At 42.6% G+C, this 18,850-nt stretch overlaps 2 protein-coding genes and 1 pseudogene across 2 annotated transcripts; 2 read left to right on the plus strand and 1 right to left on the minus strand.

The window, feature by feature from the left end:
• Positions 1-477: 477 nt before the first annotated feature.
• LOC136456343 (large ribosomal subunit protein eL20) lies at positions 478-2,327 on the plus strand. Its single transcript, XM_066456174.1, has 4 exons — positions 478-635; positions 726-841; positions 950-1,013; positions 1,652-2,327. The coding sequence occupies exons 1-4, from the start codon at positions 621-623 to the stop codon at positions 1,991-1,993; spliced, it is 537 nt and encodes a 178-aa protein (XP_066312271.1). The 5' UTR covers positions 478-620; the 3' UTR covers positions 1,994-2,327.
• A 2,666-nt stretch (positions 2,328-4,993) lies between these two features.
• On the minus strand, positions 4,994-16,710 carry LOC136456344 (protein VACUOLELESS1-like). Its single transcript, XM_066456175.1, is given in 16 exon segments — positions 4,994-5,583; positions 6,072-6,169; positions 6,564-6,666; positions 6,749-6,878; positions 7,909-8,090; positions 8,382-8,436; positions 8,523-8,596; positions 8,813-8,935; positions 10,642-10,755; positions 10,873-10,962; positions 11,261-11,353; positions 11,437-11,542; positions 13,688-13,827; positions 14,623-14,913; positions 15,615-16,524; positions 16,526-16,710. Coding segments are annotated over 16 exon segments (2,844 nt in total). The 5' UTR covers positions 16,693-16,710; the 3' UTR covers positions 4,994-5,415.
• Positions 16,711-16,983: 273 nt separating this feature from the next.
• Positions 16,984-18,629, plus strand: LOC136460839 (beta-fructofuranosidase, insoluble isoenzyme 7-like; annotated as a pseudogene).
• The last annotated feature ends 221 nt before the right edge of the window (positions 18,630-18,850 follow it).

An 18,850-nucleotide genomic window follows, 5' to 3' on the forward strand; every position in this document is an offset into this window, starting at 1 on the left:
ACATATTATATATTCACTGTGTAGATCTACTCATATGGAGTTCAACAAAATTGGATTTTCCATTTTATGATTTTTCTGTGATTTATTATGATTTTTCAAAGATTCAGCCGAAATAAATAAAAAAAAAAGATAAAACTATTTTCAAAATTGCTTATAACAGGGTTAGGAAAGTAAGATGAACGGTTTTAAAAAGTTGAGGGAGGTGTTTTGTCCGATTTTAGAGTTCAGGGAGGAAAACAGACTTTCACAAAAATTAAGTGAGGTAATGTAAACTTTTTCCTTATATATACTGCTCCCTCCATCTAGAAAAAAAACACAATTCTAGCTCTGAATCTAGACATGACGTGTGTTCAGATTCAGAGCTAGAATTGTGTTTTTTTATGCGTTTTAGTATCATATGAAGCTTACGTCCTTGTCGAAAGAAGGGAAGCCCAATCATAATTTGGCAACAAATGGGCCAGAACGGCGAGAACTTGGGCCCATTAGGGTTTACTCCATAATCGGCACCTATAAACGCTCCTCTCACGCCCACGGCCGCCGCCTTCACCCGCCGCCGCCTCCTCTCGTCATCTTCGTCCCCTTAGGCTAGGTTAGGCTAGGGTTTCGACGAGCTCGCGGAAATGGTGGCCTTCAGGGTGAGTCTTTTTTCGCTCGCTCCCTCCGACTGCGATGATTAGAATTTGATCCATGGGTTTGATTTGCCCCCTGTTCTCGCACCTGTGCAGTTCCATCAGTACCAGGTGGTGGGGCGCGCGCTGCCGACGCCCGGCGACGAGCACCCCAAGATCTATCGCATGAAGCTCTGGGCCACCAACGAGGTCCGCGCCAAGAGCAAGTTCTGGTGAGCTTGCCATATACATCTGTGCTTCCTTCAGGTTTCCTTGTTGAAGGATTTTGTTCAGTTTCGATGCGGGTCGTCGATTAATGTACGGCTGTTGTGTGAGCGCAGGTACTTCCTGAGGAAGTTGAAGAAGGTTAAGAAGAGCAACGGCCAGGTCCTTGCCATCAACGAGGTACGTCTGATTCTCCGATAGGGCACTTTTGTTTAGAACATTGGGCTGCTACATGTGAACCTTGCCATCCTTTAGCTGCTTGTTTAGTGCCTTGCGATTGCCACTATGTGCCGGCTGCCCAACCTTATTTGTGTCAATACCCATTATTGATGATAGTATGAGCGATTTATATATATAAATGAGTCTGAGCGTGTTGAAGACAGAGTGTTTTGTCATATACTCTTTGGGATTGGCAGACAAGTTCTTTCACCAAATGTTTGGTCTGGTTGTGTTTTATCCACCATCATTTAGTTGTGTATTGTTTGCTATTTGTATTTCTGATCATTGCCTTTACATAAAGAACTGTTTGTCTATTTGCAACAATCAATTTTAAATTATGTCGGGATATCAGAAAATGAGTTTGTTTTCCTTTATTACTTCCAGTTTTGCTGTCAATGTTGCTCATATCTGACCTTTGTGACTCTCCTGCACTGTCATAATGTCATGGTTGTGTAGTGGAATTGTCCTAGATGAATGATGCTGGTCCCTTGTCCTTGGAGCTGAATCTTATTATTTTTTCCCTTTGACTCAGTAGTAGTTCACATTTGAAAGAATCCTTTGTGTTGTGTCAGTCGCTGAAGTTCTGTATGCTTTGTCAGATCTTCGAGCGTAACCCAACGACGATCAAGAACTATGGCATCTGGCTGCGCTACCAGAGCAGAACTGGCTACCACAACATGTACAAGGAGTACCGTGACACAACCCTGAATGGCGCTGTGGAGCAGATGTACAATGAGATGGCTTCTCGCCACCGTGTGAGGTCCCCCTGCATCCAGATCATCAAGACCGCGACCGTGCACTTCAAGCTGTGCAAGAGGGACAACACCAAGCAGTTCCACAACAGTGAGATCAAGTTCCCACTCGTGTACCGCAAGGTCAGGCCGCCGACCAGGAAGCTGAAGACCACGTTCAAGGCTTCGAGGCCGAACCTGTTCATGTGATTTAGCTGTGGTCAGTGTATGTGATGGTAAGAGTCGTAAGTGTTCCGTTTTAAGTTTTGACTTGCTAAGACCTCCCGCCGACCAGGAAGCTGAAGACCACGTTCAAGGCTTCGAGGCCGAACCTGTTCATGTGATTTAGCTGTGGTCAGTGTATGTGATGGTAAGAGTCGTAAGTGTTCCGTTTTAAGTTTTGACTTGCTAAGACCTCAGTGGTTTGATGATTCAACTCGTTTTGAAACGTGCTTGGTGAACCATTTGTGCTTCGACGTGTTGCGAGTTGTTCGCACTCGGCACACTTGAAGTGGTAATGTTGATCTATTTGGAGTGTGATTTATTTCCTTACCTCAGTCATCGCTTCTCCGTTACTGAATGAACGAATGGTGAAGTCTCATGGAAGAAGTTCCAAGTTTCGTGAGGCCCATGGAGTTACAAATTCGTACTGTAAGTCGTAACTGTAAGGTGAGCACTGGCTGGATTCCACGGTAGATAGCACCGGGCGCGGGCAGTGTTCATCTAAGCCATCGTTTACGCCCGTGTAAATCATAAACTGTCGCGTGTAAATCCTAAGCTGTGAATGTACGTGTCATCAATGCTCTATAAACAGTGAATTAAGCAAGAAAAAAAATAGTCGCTTGAAACAGTAAAAAAATTTAAACAGTGTGTTTAAATGTGATCTAGACACATTTAAACTCTAGTTGGGACGTTTAAACTATAGTCTTTGGTGATAGAAAACGACTTTATAAACTATTTGATATTTGTTAACAATTAATCATTTAACTATGCGAGAGTTACATGTTTATTATCTATGCCAATGTGTCTGTCTAATTGTTTATGTTTTATTGTGTAACTGTGTTTAAAAAAACAGTACTCTTTCTATCCACAAAAGAATATATTCCCACTTTTTGAGTAGTCAAACAATTTGAAGTTTCATCGAAGTTATATAAAAAGTACTAATATACAAAATAAGTATCATTAAATTAATTACAAAATATATTTTTCGTAGTAAATTTAGTTAAAGACATAAATGTTAGTACTATGAGTTGTTTGGCTGATGGTTTCTACGGCTAATAAGCCGACTGAAGCTGATTTGTTGTGAGACAAAAACACTGTATTATGGCTGATAAGTCAGGCTGATGTCAAGCGAACAGGGCGTCAGTATCAATTTGGTTAAAGTTAAGTTAGTTTGACCGACAGATTTTATAGTTGTATCCTTTTCTGGATGGATGTACGAAGCATGAAATTAAAACCATTGATTTGTCTAGTTTATCGTCTCCTCTAACTAAACACTAAATGGAAAGTGAGCGACTATCTAACGTTTAGCGTGTAGATAGAGTAGAAAAAACACACTATCTACCTTTGACACAACCGCTGCCAACAGGAGGGGAGCGTAGTGGCGGCGAAACTAGACTTCCCCACTCCTTGCGCCATGCATACTTCTGTAGTGTTAGGTGTTATGTTGTTGCTGCTACTTGGAGAAGATGACCATGCGCCATCTGAAGAGTCCACTAGTTCAAGATTGAAGGGGTATATAACGAACGAACTACGGGGGTGTTTGATCCGGCTACGATGTTGCATGGGGTGTTCAGATACTAATAAAAAAACAAATTACATAATCCGTCAGTACTCCACGAGATGAATTTTTAAGCATAATTAATCCGTCATTAGCATATGTTTACTGTAGCAAAATATTGTCAAATCATGGACTAATTAGGCTCAAAAGATTCTTCTCGCAAATTAGTCGCAAACTATGTAATTAGTTTCGTAATTAGTCTATATTTAATACTCCATGTGTCCAAACATCCGATGGAACCGCGACTAAAATTTAGGAGGAGCAACCAAATACCCCCTAAATGAGTTTTGTCTCTCATTCCTGTGTCAACGAATGCAGTCTTGGTCCCACTACTAGCTGCACAAACACATGTTTGGATTGAAGCCTGCCAAGGTGACGAGGCAAGCGATTCTGACCCTTGATATCCAAAATCGAACGCCTAGAAGCCATGTCTAGCCCAGGCAACTTCTTCAAGCATCAAACAAACATGCCCTCTAGAACAGAGAATGGTCATGACTTTTGGGACGTCAGGCAAAATATACAGTGGAGACCAAATCTTCGGTGAAAACACAAAAACTAACTCAAAAAGTGTATCTCTTTAACTTAAAATTTTTAAAATTTGGCACATCTATAGTTCATCTAAATATGTACTCACACGGGACTTTAAGATGCAAAAATCATTTTTAAAAATTCATACAAAAATGAAAAATAACTGTCATTTTCGTAAGAATTTTCAAAATTAAATTTGCATTTCAATGTGAGTATACATATGGATGCAATACATGTGCTAAGTTTCATTTTTTTTCAAGTTACAAAAATGCATTTTTAAAATTAGTTTTCATGTTTAAAAAATGTTCCGTCATATATTTCCGTGTCTATTCGCACGCTGGCCAGCAGGAACAAAGGGTTTTCCAGGCAATATGTTTGATTAGCTGAATGATACATGCAAGTTTTTTTTTATTTATTATTTTGAGGGACGAGGGATGTGACAACAACAGTTAAATAAGCTAGAAGAACGCCCCGCGTGATGATGTGAAAATCATTGGTGAAATTATACTACTTATGTTTACTAATATGATTGAATAAATATCATAATACATGTTAGTGGATGATTTTTAACACTCTGATGTGGACAACTAACTATATGTTAGTAAATGATGTGGTTTGCTAATATGAATAGCTTGAATGAAGACATAATATCATGTGTTAGTTGGATGTGTTAATTGATGCTAATGTGGACACTTTGCATGACGAGATAGTTGAATATGCTAGTGAGATGTTGTAGTGGATGCTAATGTGGATACTTTGCATGGCAAGATAAATTGCTAGCGAGATTTATCTTTATAAGAGATATAGATAGATTCTCTTATATTTTTTAAAAATAAATAAATAGTTAACAGTGGCATTAGCAACACTTGCCAGTTAATCTTGTTATAACAAATACTCCTACTAATTAACAATGAAACTGTTAATTGACTAAAACCGGTTCCATCTAATTGTGCATTTATCAACACACTAACATTCATTAACCATAATCTAATAAAAATACAGATTAGTAATTCAAAATGTTATTTCTCAATTAAAAAGTTAGCACACGGGGTCTCCCAAACGGGGCCCCAGAGCAGAAAATTACCCGCGCCACTTTCTTCGTCCAGCTAACGGGTCTACGCATCCTCGATCCCAGAAATCCAAAATGTCACTGGTGAACCACACGTGCTCTCGCTGTTGAGTTCTGTGACCGGCAATTTCTATGGACATCTATTCACACTGGGGTTAAGTCTTCATGCATACAGCAGAGCATAAAAACAAATAAAAGGCCGATCTGTTCAAAACATCAAGGTGCACATCCGGGCCTACAACACAATCACGTAGATCAATATGCTCCTTGAAAAGATAGCCGATCCCGCAATGTGTCGAAAATGGAGGCGGCAGCACTGCTCTGTGCAAGTGTAATCTTTAGGCGGCCAAATAGCTCATCACTATCTTTAGCTTGTGAGGCTGCCTCTTCAGCTTCCCTTGCCATGCCCATTCGAGCATATGCCTACACAAACAATCACCACGTTGTTACTGGTTCTCAACTCCATTTTCTGAAATCGTGGTTATAAAAAAAACATTTGGTTTGATCTATCAAGTACTAAGAGACTGTGTGTTGCGTATTGGGCATCATCCATTTCATTTATCTGGAATCAAAATTTTATCATAGAAGTCCCCGTGCGGTATGTATCCTGCACGTGATCTATGTTGTACTGCAATCTATCAATATCAATGTTGCTGAACAGCTTTGCATTCTCGTAGGCATATTCTTCTTAGGTTTTTACACAGAACAGGCAAGCATGGAGTTCTACTTCCACATAGTACTACCAAGTAGCAACCAAATACTCCCTCTATTCCAAATTATAAGATGTTTTGGCTTTTCTAGATACATTGCTTTTATCCCTCCTTCCCTTAGCAGCAATGTCTGCCAACCAAGGTCTAATGAAACATGATAGGGGTGGGAGGGGAGTTTGTATCAACTTAATTAAAACATACCTCAGATCTTTCACGAGGATCTGTTAACTTTGGAATATATTTGACAGCTTCATTTTTTTGACCAGCATCAATGCATGCTTCAACAAAAGGTTTATAACCTGTACATTGAAATAGAGACATAATACTTCACAATATTATCATCAATTTATCATACTAACAAGGCATCGATGACGTGAACGTATTATTATAATGAAACATGATATCCTTAAAATCCAAATTTAGCCAATGAAGATAACCCAATGCTGAGAACTGAGAAGTTTGCGTTTACATCATTGCTGAAGGGTTCAGATCAGGTTTCAACTAATCAACTTTTAAGCAGAAGGAAAAGAAAATTTATAGTGGGCACACAAATGCTACTTTCACAGGATAAGAAAATCCTTAGTGTAGAGTAAAGATTAACAAAGCTCGCTCACATAGTAGAAGCATGCATTTAAATATGCATTCAATATAAACTCAACTTTTCATGTAACGAATTCATATCTACAAACTCACCTCCTGGTGGCCTTTTCTCTCTTGAAAATTTTTCCAAAGCATCCCAGTTTCCAACTGTGGCTAAAGCGCATGTTTTAAGCCAGTACCACCTCTTATCAGGAACCTGTGCAGAAACAGGACCATCAGAAAGACTAAAGTACATTATTAATTGAACAGGTCCACATGTTTCGAGGCCATTTGAATACCTTGAACTCAGACTTCACTCTGAGTGCAGCTCGCTCGTTTCCCATTGCAATGCAGGTTTTGATTGTATCACTAACACTAGAACCCACAAATATTGGCTGCTTTGTGGAAACTTCAAGTTCATGCTGTGATCTGGAATGAAGAAACAGAGTTACTGAGAGCAGCCATAGCATAGCGAGGTTTGAAACATCATTTCACTGACATATCACCGATGCTTCAACTTTATTTTCACAGCAGCGTTTAAGCTTCATTCATGAGACCCACCAGGTTAACAAAAGGGTACCCTTAATAAAAAAAAGGAAAGACCACAACTGCTGCCCTGACACATGCATGTTTTTCTCCCCGTTCACGAACAGGCACGACAGCAATGAATCATTCTTATTTACTTGGGATTGGTGAATGTAGAGGCATCAGACTAGCATTTTTCATCCAAGCACTGCCTAATCCAAGCATCGTTGTTTTCGCATGCTGTGGGTGCTCTAACACATAACTATTTAGCAGGAACCTGCACATGGTTTCACCCTAGAACTATCTTCAGCAAGGAATTCAGTAAATGGCAGCCACATCTCTCCTGATTTTCACAATGAAGTGCCAACCTATATGAATCCAGTACCTTACCTGATTGGCTAACTGAAAGTCGAAAAAAAGGCGTACCCAGTGCAGAGAGCTCCCGCTCTGTGCGGAGTCTGGGGAAGGGTGTCAGTGGCAAGCCTTACCCTCGCTTGTGCAATGCGAGGAGACCGCGACTCGAACCCAGGACCTTCCGGTCACAGGCTAACTGAAAGTCTAGTAAACCTAAACTGCCAGTTCAGCAAGAACATAGTAAATAAGAGAGTCCCAATAGAACAATCAGCATTAGCCAGTTGTAGGTCACTCAAAGACAATTATTTATGCATGAAGTTGCATATGACTAAGGCTTGTGAGCTGACAAGTGACAACAAAACCCACACAGTGAAGCAAAAATATAGGTTCCATGCTGATTGAACTGATAAGCACTATATCAAATAAATTTTGAGACATGCAATTCCATCATATGGTTTAGTTGCATCACATTATTTAGATTTTTCATGTGACAAATCATGCATCAACCTTGCTCAGAAAGAAGCAATAGTATACTCACATGACAAATTCGGCATCATAATCATAATAAATCATCAAATACCTTAGCAATTTGGCATGCTCTTCAGAAGCTTTAGATTCGAAAACATGTTCCTTGGTCTCAGAAAAAAGTCTATGGGCCTGCTCAATGAGCCTCACTTGTGGAGCATGGAGAGGAGACCCCTTGCTTGCCATGGGGTTCCTCTCCAATTCCCTTGATTCTGTCAACAAAAGAAAGGCGGCATCCTGGAAGTGTTCTCAATAGTTTAGGCAAGTGATTTGTCATGCAAATGTGATTTTAATCTAGTACTTCCTGCACTTGTGAAATATTAAAAATTTATCTGGTACATCTACCAGCAGATCTTGTTAAAGAATTCAACATGATGATGGAAGTAACTGCTACAGTATATGTATAAAAAGCAGAACAGCATGCCAGCAAGTACTGAACTGCAAATAATTTCAAGGACAGCATTCATGTAATAAATAATCAGATATACAAGAACCAACAAATCGTTATGTAATATGTATTCAACCTACTTGAAGTCTCCCAGTCGATAAAAAGAAGTCCTTCAATTCTTCATGCTTAGAATGTCTGCAAGCAAACCAGAGGCTTTCAACTATGTGCAAGCAAATTTATAGAGTTGAGGTAGCAACCAGCAAACCAAAAACATATATCACCTTGCATATGCCATAAACAAATCTCTAGCCACAGGCCTTGCATTTATAACACCGAAAAAATCCAAAGGAGCTTTCTGTAAAATAAGTTACAGAACATTAACAGTGATAAAAACTTAAAGAGGGAGCACTTTCAGCTATCCTTCCAAAATTTTAGTTAAATCGTAATCAAAGGATTAAAAGTGGCAAATTAGCAATTAATCAATGCTTGATGTTGGATCCTTGAAAAAATTACTAACAAATGTAACTTAACTGGAAATATCAATCTCTAAAAGAGGACAGAGGAGATTTACCTTCTCTACAGCTACCTTCTGCCAGATATGGAATAGCACAAGGTACACAAGATCAGTATCGCCACTTTCAATTGCCTTTGATAATGCTTTGTCTTGTTCATCAATGCTTAGCAACAAGGGAATCTGTGAAGGTGAAAAAGTTCCAGATGATTTTAAATGCATGGTTCTTTCCTGCTAGATATGAACTAACGCCTCCCCTTTTCTTTCAAGCATGCTAGATTTCCAGTAATTACTAAAGAATATCTCATAACCTACAGAGTCATGACCTACTGGCATCTAGAAAGATACAATACAAAACCATATTAGGGCTTGTTTGGATGCCCATGTCTTCACCTCAATCCAAGTGTGTTGGAGAGGGTTGGTGTGGAATTTAAACTCCAACACACATGGATTGAAGTAAATACATAGGCATCCAAACAAGGCCTTAGTTATCTCAGGCTCAGAGAATCATACTCAGATATAAGGCAAGTCAACCATCAACCTAATTGAGTATAATATCTTTTACAAAAGGTTCGGATTTATCAGAACTACTAGTTTAATTACTACTCCATCCATTCCAAATTGTAAGTCGTTCTGACTTTCCGAGGTCATAGCTTTTGCTATGCACCTAGATATACATTACTCCCTCCGTCCCGAAAAAAGAGTCGTTGTAGGACTCGGCGCGCGTACCAAGACCGGAGGGAAAGGACCATAGTTCCCCTATCACAATGTTCTTCTCTCTCTTGCGCTCCTCGGTTCTGATCCAGATTCAACTCCGTGCCTCCTTGCCCGGCGGACTCAACTCTGCGCCAGTCGCTCTCGTCTTCGACGCCGGGCCGCACGCTCCGCCTCAGCTCGACGGCGAGCCGCACGCTCAGCCTCCTTGCCTGTGCCGTTGCTGGAGAAGAGGAGGGGGACAGAGGCGGAGAAGATGAGGGGCGCCACCGCCGACGGAGGAGAGGAAGTGGAGGCGCCAACGTGGACTGGCGACGACGTCACGGGCCCGCGGAGCTTCTTCCTGGCTGCCGGCCTCTCCGCCCGTCCTTGTCTCATGGGCGCTGAGGAAGCCGCTAGATCCGCCGGCACTGTAGAAGAAGAGGAGGGAGGTTGCTAGATCTTGGCGGAGGAGAAGAGGAGGGCGCCTTGGCCACTCTGCCTCTGCGCCGGTCGTCTCTACCTTCGCGCCGGGCCCGTAGGATGGAGCGCACGGTAGCCATGGCGAGCTGGAGCTCGCGGTTGCCATGGTGGTGGTCGACGTCATGTAGAGCCACGCGCTGGTGCAGGTGCAGGCCACGAACTCCGCCTCGATGACGCCTCTGCCTTCACATCAGGGCGCGCCGCCCTCTGCGTCTCCGTCTCCGCATCGGTGCCGTGTGTGTGTTTTTTTGTTTTTTTTAGCAAAAAGGCGAGAGGAAGGGAGGAGGTGAACACGGTGAAGGGATAGGCCTGCAGCCTAAGGTGGACAGCGGTAGCCATGGGGCCACACCTAAAACGACACAATTTTTGGGACAACATTTGAAGGCTACAACGACACTTTTATTGGGACGGAGGGAGTATGCCTAGATACATAGTAAAAGCTATGTATCTAAAAAAGCCAGAACGACTTACAGTTTGGAATGGAGGGAGTACATCCTAATCAGATCATCACTTCAACCAGTTAATCAGAAAGACACAGTGCTGTTTGGTATGGTGTACCAATACCTCAATATGTATATAATTAGGACAATTTCACTAAAAAAACCATATCTTTACTTTTTTCATCATACCCTTTTTTCATTTAACTTAACTGGAGAATATCATATTTATGCGCATCATATCTGCCCGAGTCACAAGCACAAGAGTAAACTTGCCTGCTTAGAGGACTGTGACTCATGATCAACGAGCATTGCAGCCAACCTTCGCCGACCACTGTTATCTGAATGAGCTGCCACTGCAGCATATGATATCCCTTTACATAGCCTGAGCTGCAACAGAAAGAATATGTAATGATGTAAAACAAGGAGACATAATTGCAGTAGATGTGCATTTACCAGGTACTAATATCAAGTATAAGCCTGAGTGTGACTTTGGTAAACACAAACCTTATCAAGCAGACCCTCAAGAAGGACTGTATCTGGAAGAGTTGTTGATGCTGTTATCTTCTCACATGCCCAATGCATTATCACAACCTCCTATAAAAGGTTTAAGGTGTAAATGGAATAATATTGCTTTACCAAGACAATTTATGGTAAACCAGTGAAGATCCCACACTACTTTACAATATCGAGTTGGATTAAGTGATCCGATTTATCTGAAAGTAACCTTGTTGTGCATATGACAAGTAACTTAAAACAAAAATATGTAATGCTAGAACCTAACAGTGCCAACTTGTGCTTCTAAGTTTGTATATGCCAAAGGGCAAAGGCACAGTGTTTGCACACAGCAAAGTAGATATTTCCGATTAAAAAATGAAGAGAAAAAAGACGTTACCGGGTTCAGGTTAAGGTACTCAGAGATGCGAAGCGCCAAAAGGTGCTGATTAGCATTAATGAGACGTCCAATGAGCACCGTTGCAGTAAGCAGCTAAAGAGAACAGCCACATTAAGATACAGCAGGTAGCAATGATAATATGAGGTTCATCAAAGAATCCAGAGGGTAACACAAACCTTGTACTGCTGAATGGTCAGTGGCATCCCAATCTCAGGATCACGAACAGCATTTAGAACTCTCAGCATTTTGCACATTTCTTGAAAGCGTTCATGAGGAAATCGACTGCCAAAGCCAACTGGGTATCAATGCCAAGTTCAAATATCAGCAATAAACTATTCTGTACAGAGGAATAGCACTACTCAAAAAGAACAACTACAAGTAATTAATTGTCAAAGATACTCGTTAGTATAGCTCCAAACTTGGTGGAATAAAAGAATTGAGTTGAGCTATAACAGTTAAATATTGCAACATGAGGTACCAAACTAGCAGTAATGTGTAAGACTATGGTCCAGGTCCAAGTTAAAAGGCATGGGCATGCAGCACTACAGCAGTTGCTGTTAGCCAGAAAACATATGCTCCACTGATCAACAAAGTTAGGGTCAGAAAAGAGCAATATTATTTATGATCTGTTTGAGCTAATTTTTAAATTAGAGCCTTCCATAATCTTGACAAAAACAGCAAGCTGCCACATAGGCAATAAGAAAAAACTTGGCAAATGGAGAAGCTTATATTGTAGCAGGAAAAACAACCAGCATCTCCTAAACATAATGTTTTTCCCTGGGTATTTTGAAGCAAAAGCTCAATTACTCAGCTATCTTCTCATATTATTGTTCTGTTTTTCAACACCTAAACTAATTTTGCATTTCTATTCAAGATCAGATTTGGCTGAAAACCATATAGTAGAACTAAAAGAAATCTATCAAGCATTTTTTCTCGAATATGCAGGAGGACTGCATATCATTGCATTAAGAGAAGAAGAGTTAGGCCAAAATAGCCATACACAGCGCACACGCACGCACACACGCCTACACCACTTGCCCGTGATCATCGGGCTATACTTTTACATTTGCGCCAAAGACAGATATGTTACGACCAGCTGGACCAACTCCCAACTACTGGACAGGGGGGCCACGGCACCAAGTCCTTATGCACCTGCAAGCATCCAGAGTTCAGATTCCTCCCACGCCAGTAGGAAGGTTCTGAAACCGTTGCAGCAAGGAAACCTATCAAGCATCACCCCTTTGTCTACATTTATCCAGGGCCTTGCCCAAATTCCCAGTGTTTGAAATCAGGAATGTCATCTGGCAACCTTGTTAGGAACTAATTGCGCAATTTTGATGATATAAGTGGCCGGTTCACATGAGTTCGACGATTAGTAGCCTGGACTCATAAAACTGATTTGCATGTTTACTCCAGTTGAGAGGATTAACTGTTTAGTATAGTTGCACAGTCGACTAATCATTAGGCTTAAGGAGGCAGCTTCTTCAAGAAGTTTGTGGACCTAACCTTGGCCTTTGCAGAACTAAACTATACTAACAAGTATTGGAGAGCAAGCTCACATATAACTTTCTCTTGCATTGTTACCCTGTGAGTCTTTGACCCAACCTGGTAATCCCATCTACTTGTACATACTCCTGTTCCAGAAAACATGTCACTCTAGGATTTAAAATTTGTCCCACAGAACATGTCATTGTAGCTTGTGGACAGCTAGTGGGGCCATCTGCATTAATTCCATCCCTCATGCATGTGTGGGTAATCATATGATTTGCTTCCTTTCCTATTGAGTAGATCATGAATGTGTGTAGTTAACTAGGGAAGGTTGCATCCTTTCCCATTAATTAGTGTGGCAAACAAAAAAAAACACTGGACCACAGGGGGGGAGAAGAAATCCCCCCTGGGCTTTGTTACAAGGTGCCATGCTTCAAACATGGGTGTGATGGGAGTTCCAATGACTCCCGGAGCTCAACGCTCTAACCAGTTCACCTCGAGAATCTTGGCTAGTGTGGCAAACAATACTGAATCACTATAATAATTAGGGGTACCTAGGTTAATGACCTTGGCCAGTAATCTTTCTTAGAATTGCCAGAGTGACATGTTTTTTGGGACGGAGGGAGTACTTGACAGGGTACAGATACTTAGAGCAAAATTGTCTGCTGCATGAATATTACTCTACGTCTCTACATGTTACCATAAAATAGATACTTGAAAGAAACAGTACTCCCATACTTTATCTAAAACCACTTAAGTCAAAATTTAGAATGTGTACCACAGTACCAGTCAAGGATACAAAGTATTCTCCAACAACAACTTATAAAATTAGTAATGTGGAAAAGAAAAAAGCAATCAAACATGATGACTGACAAATAAGCAAATTAATAGTACTAATGAAATGCTCAAATATAGCATCCTAAAGGCAAAAAAGAGAACCTGCAGAAAGCTAGGCCATATGTAGCAGCTCTCAGCAATGTGCGCTGGCGTGAAACATCAAACTCATGGCCAGCAGCGTCAATGCAAGCCTCAATTGCCTCAGGCAATGAAGATGATATGAGTAGATAGTTGTCATAAGCCTGCAAGTGTGAAATATTGTTAATGTCTCGTTCACAAGATAAGATGAGATTAATGTCCCAAATGACTACAAGTATTTCTATGGTGCCTGTGTTACTTGAGATATTGACAAACTTCTATAAGGTGGAGCATAAGAAAACAAGTCAAGCTAATACGCTATATACTATAGATACATATGCTACCAGGCTGAAAATATGATATGTAGAATCATTAATGTTGTACATGGTTAACAGCACCTGCATATAAAACCAGCATTTGATATTTGCTGTGGTCTACCATAGAAAACCAATTTCAAATATGAATAAAAAGAGAAGTGAACAATGAATAGATAAAAGCGTCAGGGAAGGAGTCATTTCCCAATTTGTTTAGCCTTTTGTGTGGGAACAGCCATTAAGGCCAAACCAGTTGGCAATTCATATTTTGAGGCGATATAAAGTGGTTTCTTCTAGTTTTATTCTGTTTGTTTTAGCAATTTTGTGTGTGTGAACATACAAAAGGTCAAAGGAGAATATTCTCTTGATAATAACAGAAATTAACAACTGAGGCATTTCCTAACTTCTTTTCAGCATATCTAGAACAACTTAGAATCGTATCACAACCTAGCTCATACAACATGCATTTAGTGGATAAAATGTAGCATGCAGAAGGTCCTAATCACTAAGCTAGCAACAAGTGTATAGATGTATACTAGTACTCCTATAAGGCAAAGTACACCGATGAAATGATCTTTACGTCCATTCATAATTTATTGACATAAGAAAAGGAGCTAAAAAAGTTCCTTGGATGATAGAAAGTACCTTTGCACTTTGCCTGTCATAGTGATCACGAGCATCATACAGTAATGCCGCTGGAGACATGCTTCCAATGCCAAAAATTAATGTAGTAGAGTCCGGGACTCGGTGTAGAAATTCCATACTTGAGTTAGAGAGGATTCTTACACCATCGCACTCAGGAATCAGTTTTATGGGTTCATCATAATTGTATTGGACAGGATCTCCATTTGGACCAACCATCAACAGCACCTCAGGCCAGTAGACGAGTACACTGTCTAGTCCACACCAAGCTATTTGCTCTGGTGGCAATGCAGACTACAAGATAGCCAAAAGAAAAGAAAAGGCAGTTAACTAATGAACAAATGTACAAGACAGTGCTAAAATCAACATAAAGGGCAGAAGCATATCTAATCTAGAGTACAATTCAATAACTCTTTCTCTATTGCTTAAAATGCAGAGATAAAGTTCCAAATGAAAACTAGGGCAAAAGAGCAAAACCAAAAAAACAAAAGAGAAAAGTTCCAAGTACAGTTATATTTCTCTTTTAAAGGCTTTGTTGTTGTTGTTGTTGTACAGTTATATTTCTCTTTTGTTAGGGAGCTGTTAGGTGCTAGGTATGAAGGTGGCACCGAGCATATACAGAGCTATCTGCTTACTAAATTCAAGTGGTAATTCAAGTGGAAGCAATATCCACAGCCAAATAAACACATATACAGAGCTATCTGCTTACTAAAGTCCAACAGTGACCAAACAATAACAGACATAACTAAAACTGTTGCTTCTCAGGCACAAGACTGCACAACATAAATTAGCCAAAAAAACACATTCAGTGCCATTTTTATTTAGGAACAATCATTAGTCAGAATCCCCCTCAGCTACAATGAAAACTAATCTAAATGGCTTGATAATTATGTATTTTCAGAGTTAGATCTAACAATTCATGCTTGGAGGCTCAACAAAAGCACTAAGTAAGCTCAGACATCGATAGCACAGTGCAGTGGAGCTAAATAACTTACATCGCACTCATACTCGAATATGATCCTAGAGAAATCAGTGGGGATCACGAGAAGGCGCCCATCATGTGCAAACGCTGCAAGAAGCTTGCCATTGGGTGACACTGCCATCTTCTGCACGGGTCCAATCTCCAGCTCCACCCCAAGCACCTGTACGCCATCCTCGTCAACCGCGATGACCCGGTCGCCAACCGCAAGCAACACTTCTGGGCTCCCCGACATGACAAACTGTGGCTCCACCACGGCCATACACAGAACATGCTCCTCGTCACCGATGCCTGGGTCGGCGAGGTCACGGGGGTGAGGGTCGTCGGCCTCGATGTCAGTGGCCACCACGATGCGGTTGTCTTCCGTGAGGATGGCTACACCGCCGCCCCAGAATAGAGCGTCGGCGACGCCGCCGGAGGCCGGCGGGAGCAGGGGAACGGGACTGGAGCTAGGGCTGGGTTGCAGATCGGGGAGGCGGAAGCGGAGGAGCGAGCCGTCGGAGAGGAGCGCGAGGAGGTTGAGGGAACTGGAGAAGGCGAGCGAGTGGAGGCGCGGGAGAAGGGGTGGCCAGGGCGCGGAGGCAATTGGGTGGGCGGAGGAGGAGAAGAGGAGGAGGCGGCGGCGGGAGGGCTCGGAGTGGAGCTGCACGATCTTAGAGTCGTCGCGGACGGCAGCGATCGGGCCTCCAAAGGGCGCGGCGGAGACGATGTGGGTGGACAGGTCGAGGCGACCGATCACAGCACCGCCGACGCCGGAGGAGGAAGAGGTCGCGCCGGCCGCGGCTGGGGTGGACCACGGGAGTGGGGAGTGGAGCGTGAGTCGGCGGTAGAAGCGGTCGGAGAGAAGGTCCCACTCCGCCGCAATGGAGACGGAGGAGGACATCGCCGGGCAGACGTGGGGTCGGTCGCCGGCGGCGAGGCGAGGCGGGAGCGCGGCCGGGTCGCCGGGCTGGGTGAAAGAGGTGGACTCGGGGATCGAGGTACGACGGGTTGGGCGCTGACGTGTAGGAACCGGGCGTGGCCGGGGTTCGCTTCGCGGGCCAGTAGTGCTGGCAGGTGGGCCTAGTCCAGTCCATTCTGATTGATGAACTCATGGTCGTGGTGGAAGTGGACTCGTCGACAACAAGCCCACGTTCTCGGTCATGGACAATGCTGTGTGCTATACTCAGACTAGCGTGAATTATTGCTTTCTTCTCTCCCCCCTAGTGAATTAAGATCCAGCTCGAGGCCGCTAAGATGAGAAGAGGATGGAGCTCTTCTAGTCACTTAGAGAGTGAGGCAAACATGTGAGTATAGAAGTATGGAGATGTTCATGTGAATCGGTGTTGAGAAGAGGTGTGAGCATAGGTCTAGCTATAGGAAATCCTAGATCTAGAGCTACAGGCATGTTAAGTATACTAGAGCTGCAGGCATGTTAAGTGTATTTACGTGACTCATTTCGTTTATATTTTAGATTAAATAAAAATATTTAAACGACCACTTTAATTATATCATCAAACTCTAAATCCAGCATATATCTAGGAGCTAGAGTTGTGCTGACCATAACCTACATGTGTTTTGACGGCGTGATATGGACTTGTATGATTATTGGGAATGGTAAAGGATCATACTGACTCGGCACTCAAGGATGCTTGTAGATGGGAGACATCGCCAAATATCTCTACTATCATGTTTTGGTGGACGTTGTTTTCTATTTTTTATCCATCCATATGGACTCGATTTTAGAGCATCTCCCAAAGTTCCCTAAATCTACTCATAATCCTTATTTTTTAGAAAGATAAAGAAAAATCACTCTCCAATAACTCATAATCTTAACATCTAAAATTTAGGCACTTCGAAAAAATCGAGCCAATCCGCGTAACTTTACGCGTACCTCCGACTCCGCGTATCCTTTCCTTGGGGACGACGGGCTGTGGCGTGTCGCGGTGTCCGCCGAGGTCCGCGGCGTGGCATCCACGCTCGTGTACCGGAGCGCGGACTTCCTCAGCTGCACGCCTCACGCGCCGCGGGCATGGTGGAGTGCCCGGACCTGTCCCTGGTGCTTGAGCGCGGTGATAACGTCGGGCTTGACGCGTCGGCGAGCGGCGACGGGGTGCGGCACGTGCTGAAGCTCAGCGTGATGGACACGCTCTAGGACTACTACATGGTGGGGCGGTACGACGACGCGGCCGACGCGTTCGTGCCGGCGGAGCCCGAGCGCGGCGACGACATGTGCGCCTGGCGGCGGCTGGACTACGGCCACGTGTACGCATCCAAGACCTTCTTCGACGTGCGCCACGGCCGACGCGTGCTGTGGGCGTGGGCCAACGAGTCTGACAGCCAGGCCGACAACGTCGCCAAGGGCTGGTCCGGCGTTCAGGTACCCCGCCGGCACGCTTGCTTGCTTCCTTGCTTGCTCCGATCAGTCTCTGACACACTCACTCCCTGCTCACTGGCTTGTGCGACGTACTTAGATGTTTTTATATGCCATTCATTAGAAACTCTCGGAGATGACCTTCTTTTTTCCTCTCTAAATCTTTTTAGAAGTTGCCAAACTATAAGTTTTTAGGAGAAAAAAGTAGGGAACTCTTGGAGATGCTCTTACAATTTGTAGTAGGCTATATCCAATTGTACTTTGACTTATGTAGTAATTAAAATGAGTTGTAATGCTATGTATGGATATGAAATCAGTTGAATATGATCATGCGCGAGATAGTTTTTTTTCATGGGACTATTACAATTGTGTAGAGCTTGATACTTTTATTGAGGAAATTGTAGTCAGTTTCAATATCCGCAGCGAAGATGGTACACTCCGTTGGTTGTTGTTTTTTTAGAAAAAAAGAGTTAGGTTGTGTTTTTCAATACCTTTGTTAGGTAGGTCATGGTATTGGTGTGTGAGTCCACGAATCATCCGGTACAACATGGATGGTTAAGCTTTTGAGTGCCTTTTGCTTTCCCTTCACATAGAGGAAATTCAGCAACGGTGGTTGGCATATCAAATCGCCTCAACGTCTTTGGGATATGCAGAGCAAAAGGTCAACTGACGCAATGACAAAAGGGCTATACTCATCAGCAACTGAATCGATGGGACCTGCAAGCATGTCTCAACTAACTCGAGACCTCAAGTTTCTGATTCAGTGTATGCAGGCATGCAGAGCTCAGTGCAAGTTTTTACGAACGCCCTTGAACTCGTATTTCATTAAGAAAAGAAGGAAGTGTGACCGCACCCAAGCAGTAGATCTAGAGGAGCCTCAGTATAAGTGAACTTTTTTT

This window comes from Miscanthus floridulus, chromosome 6, assembly GCF_019320115.1.
Source record: "Miscanthus floridulus cultivar M001 chromosome 6, ASM1932011v1, whole genome shotgun sequence".
NCBI classification, from domain to species: domain Eukaryota; kingdom Viridiplantae; phylum Streptophyta; class Magnoliopsida; order Poales; family Poaceae; genus Miscanthus; species Miscanthus floridulus.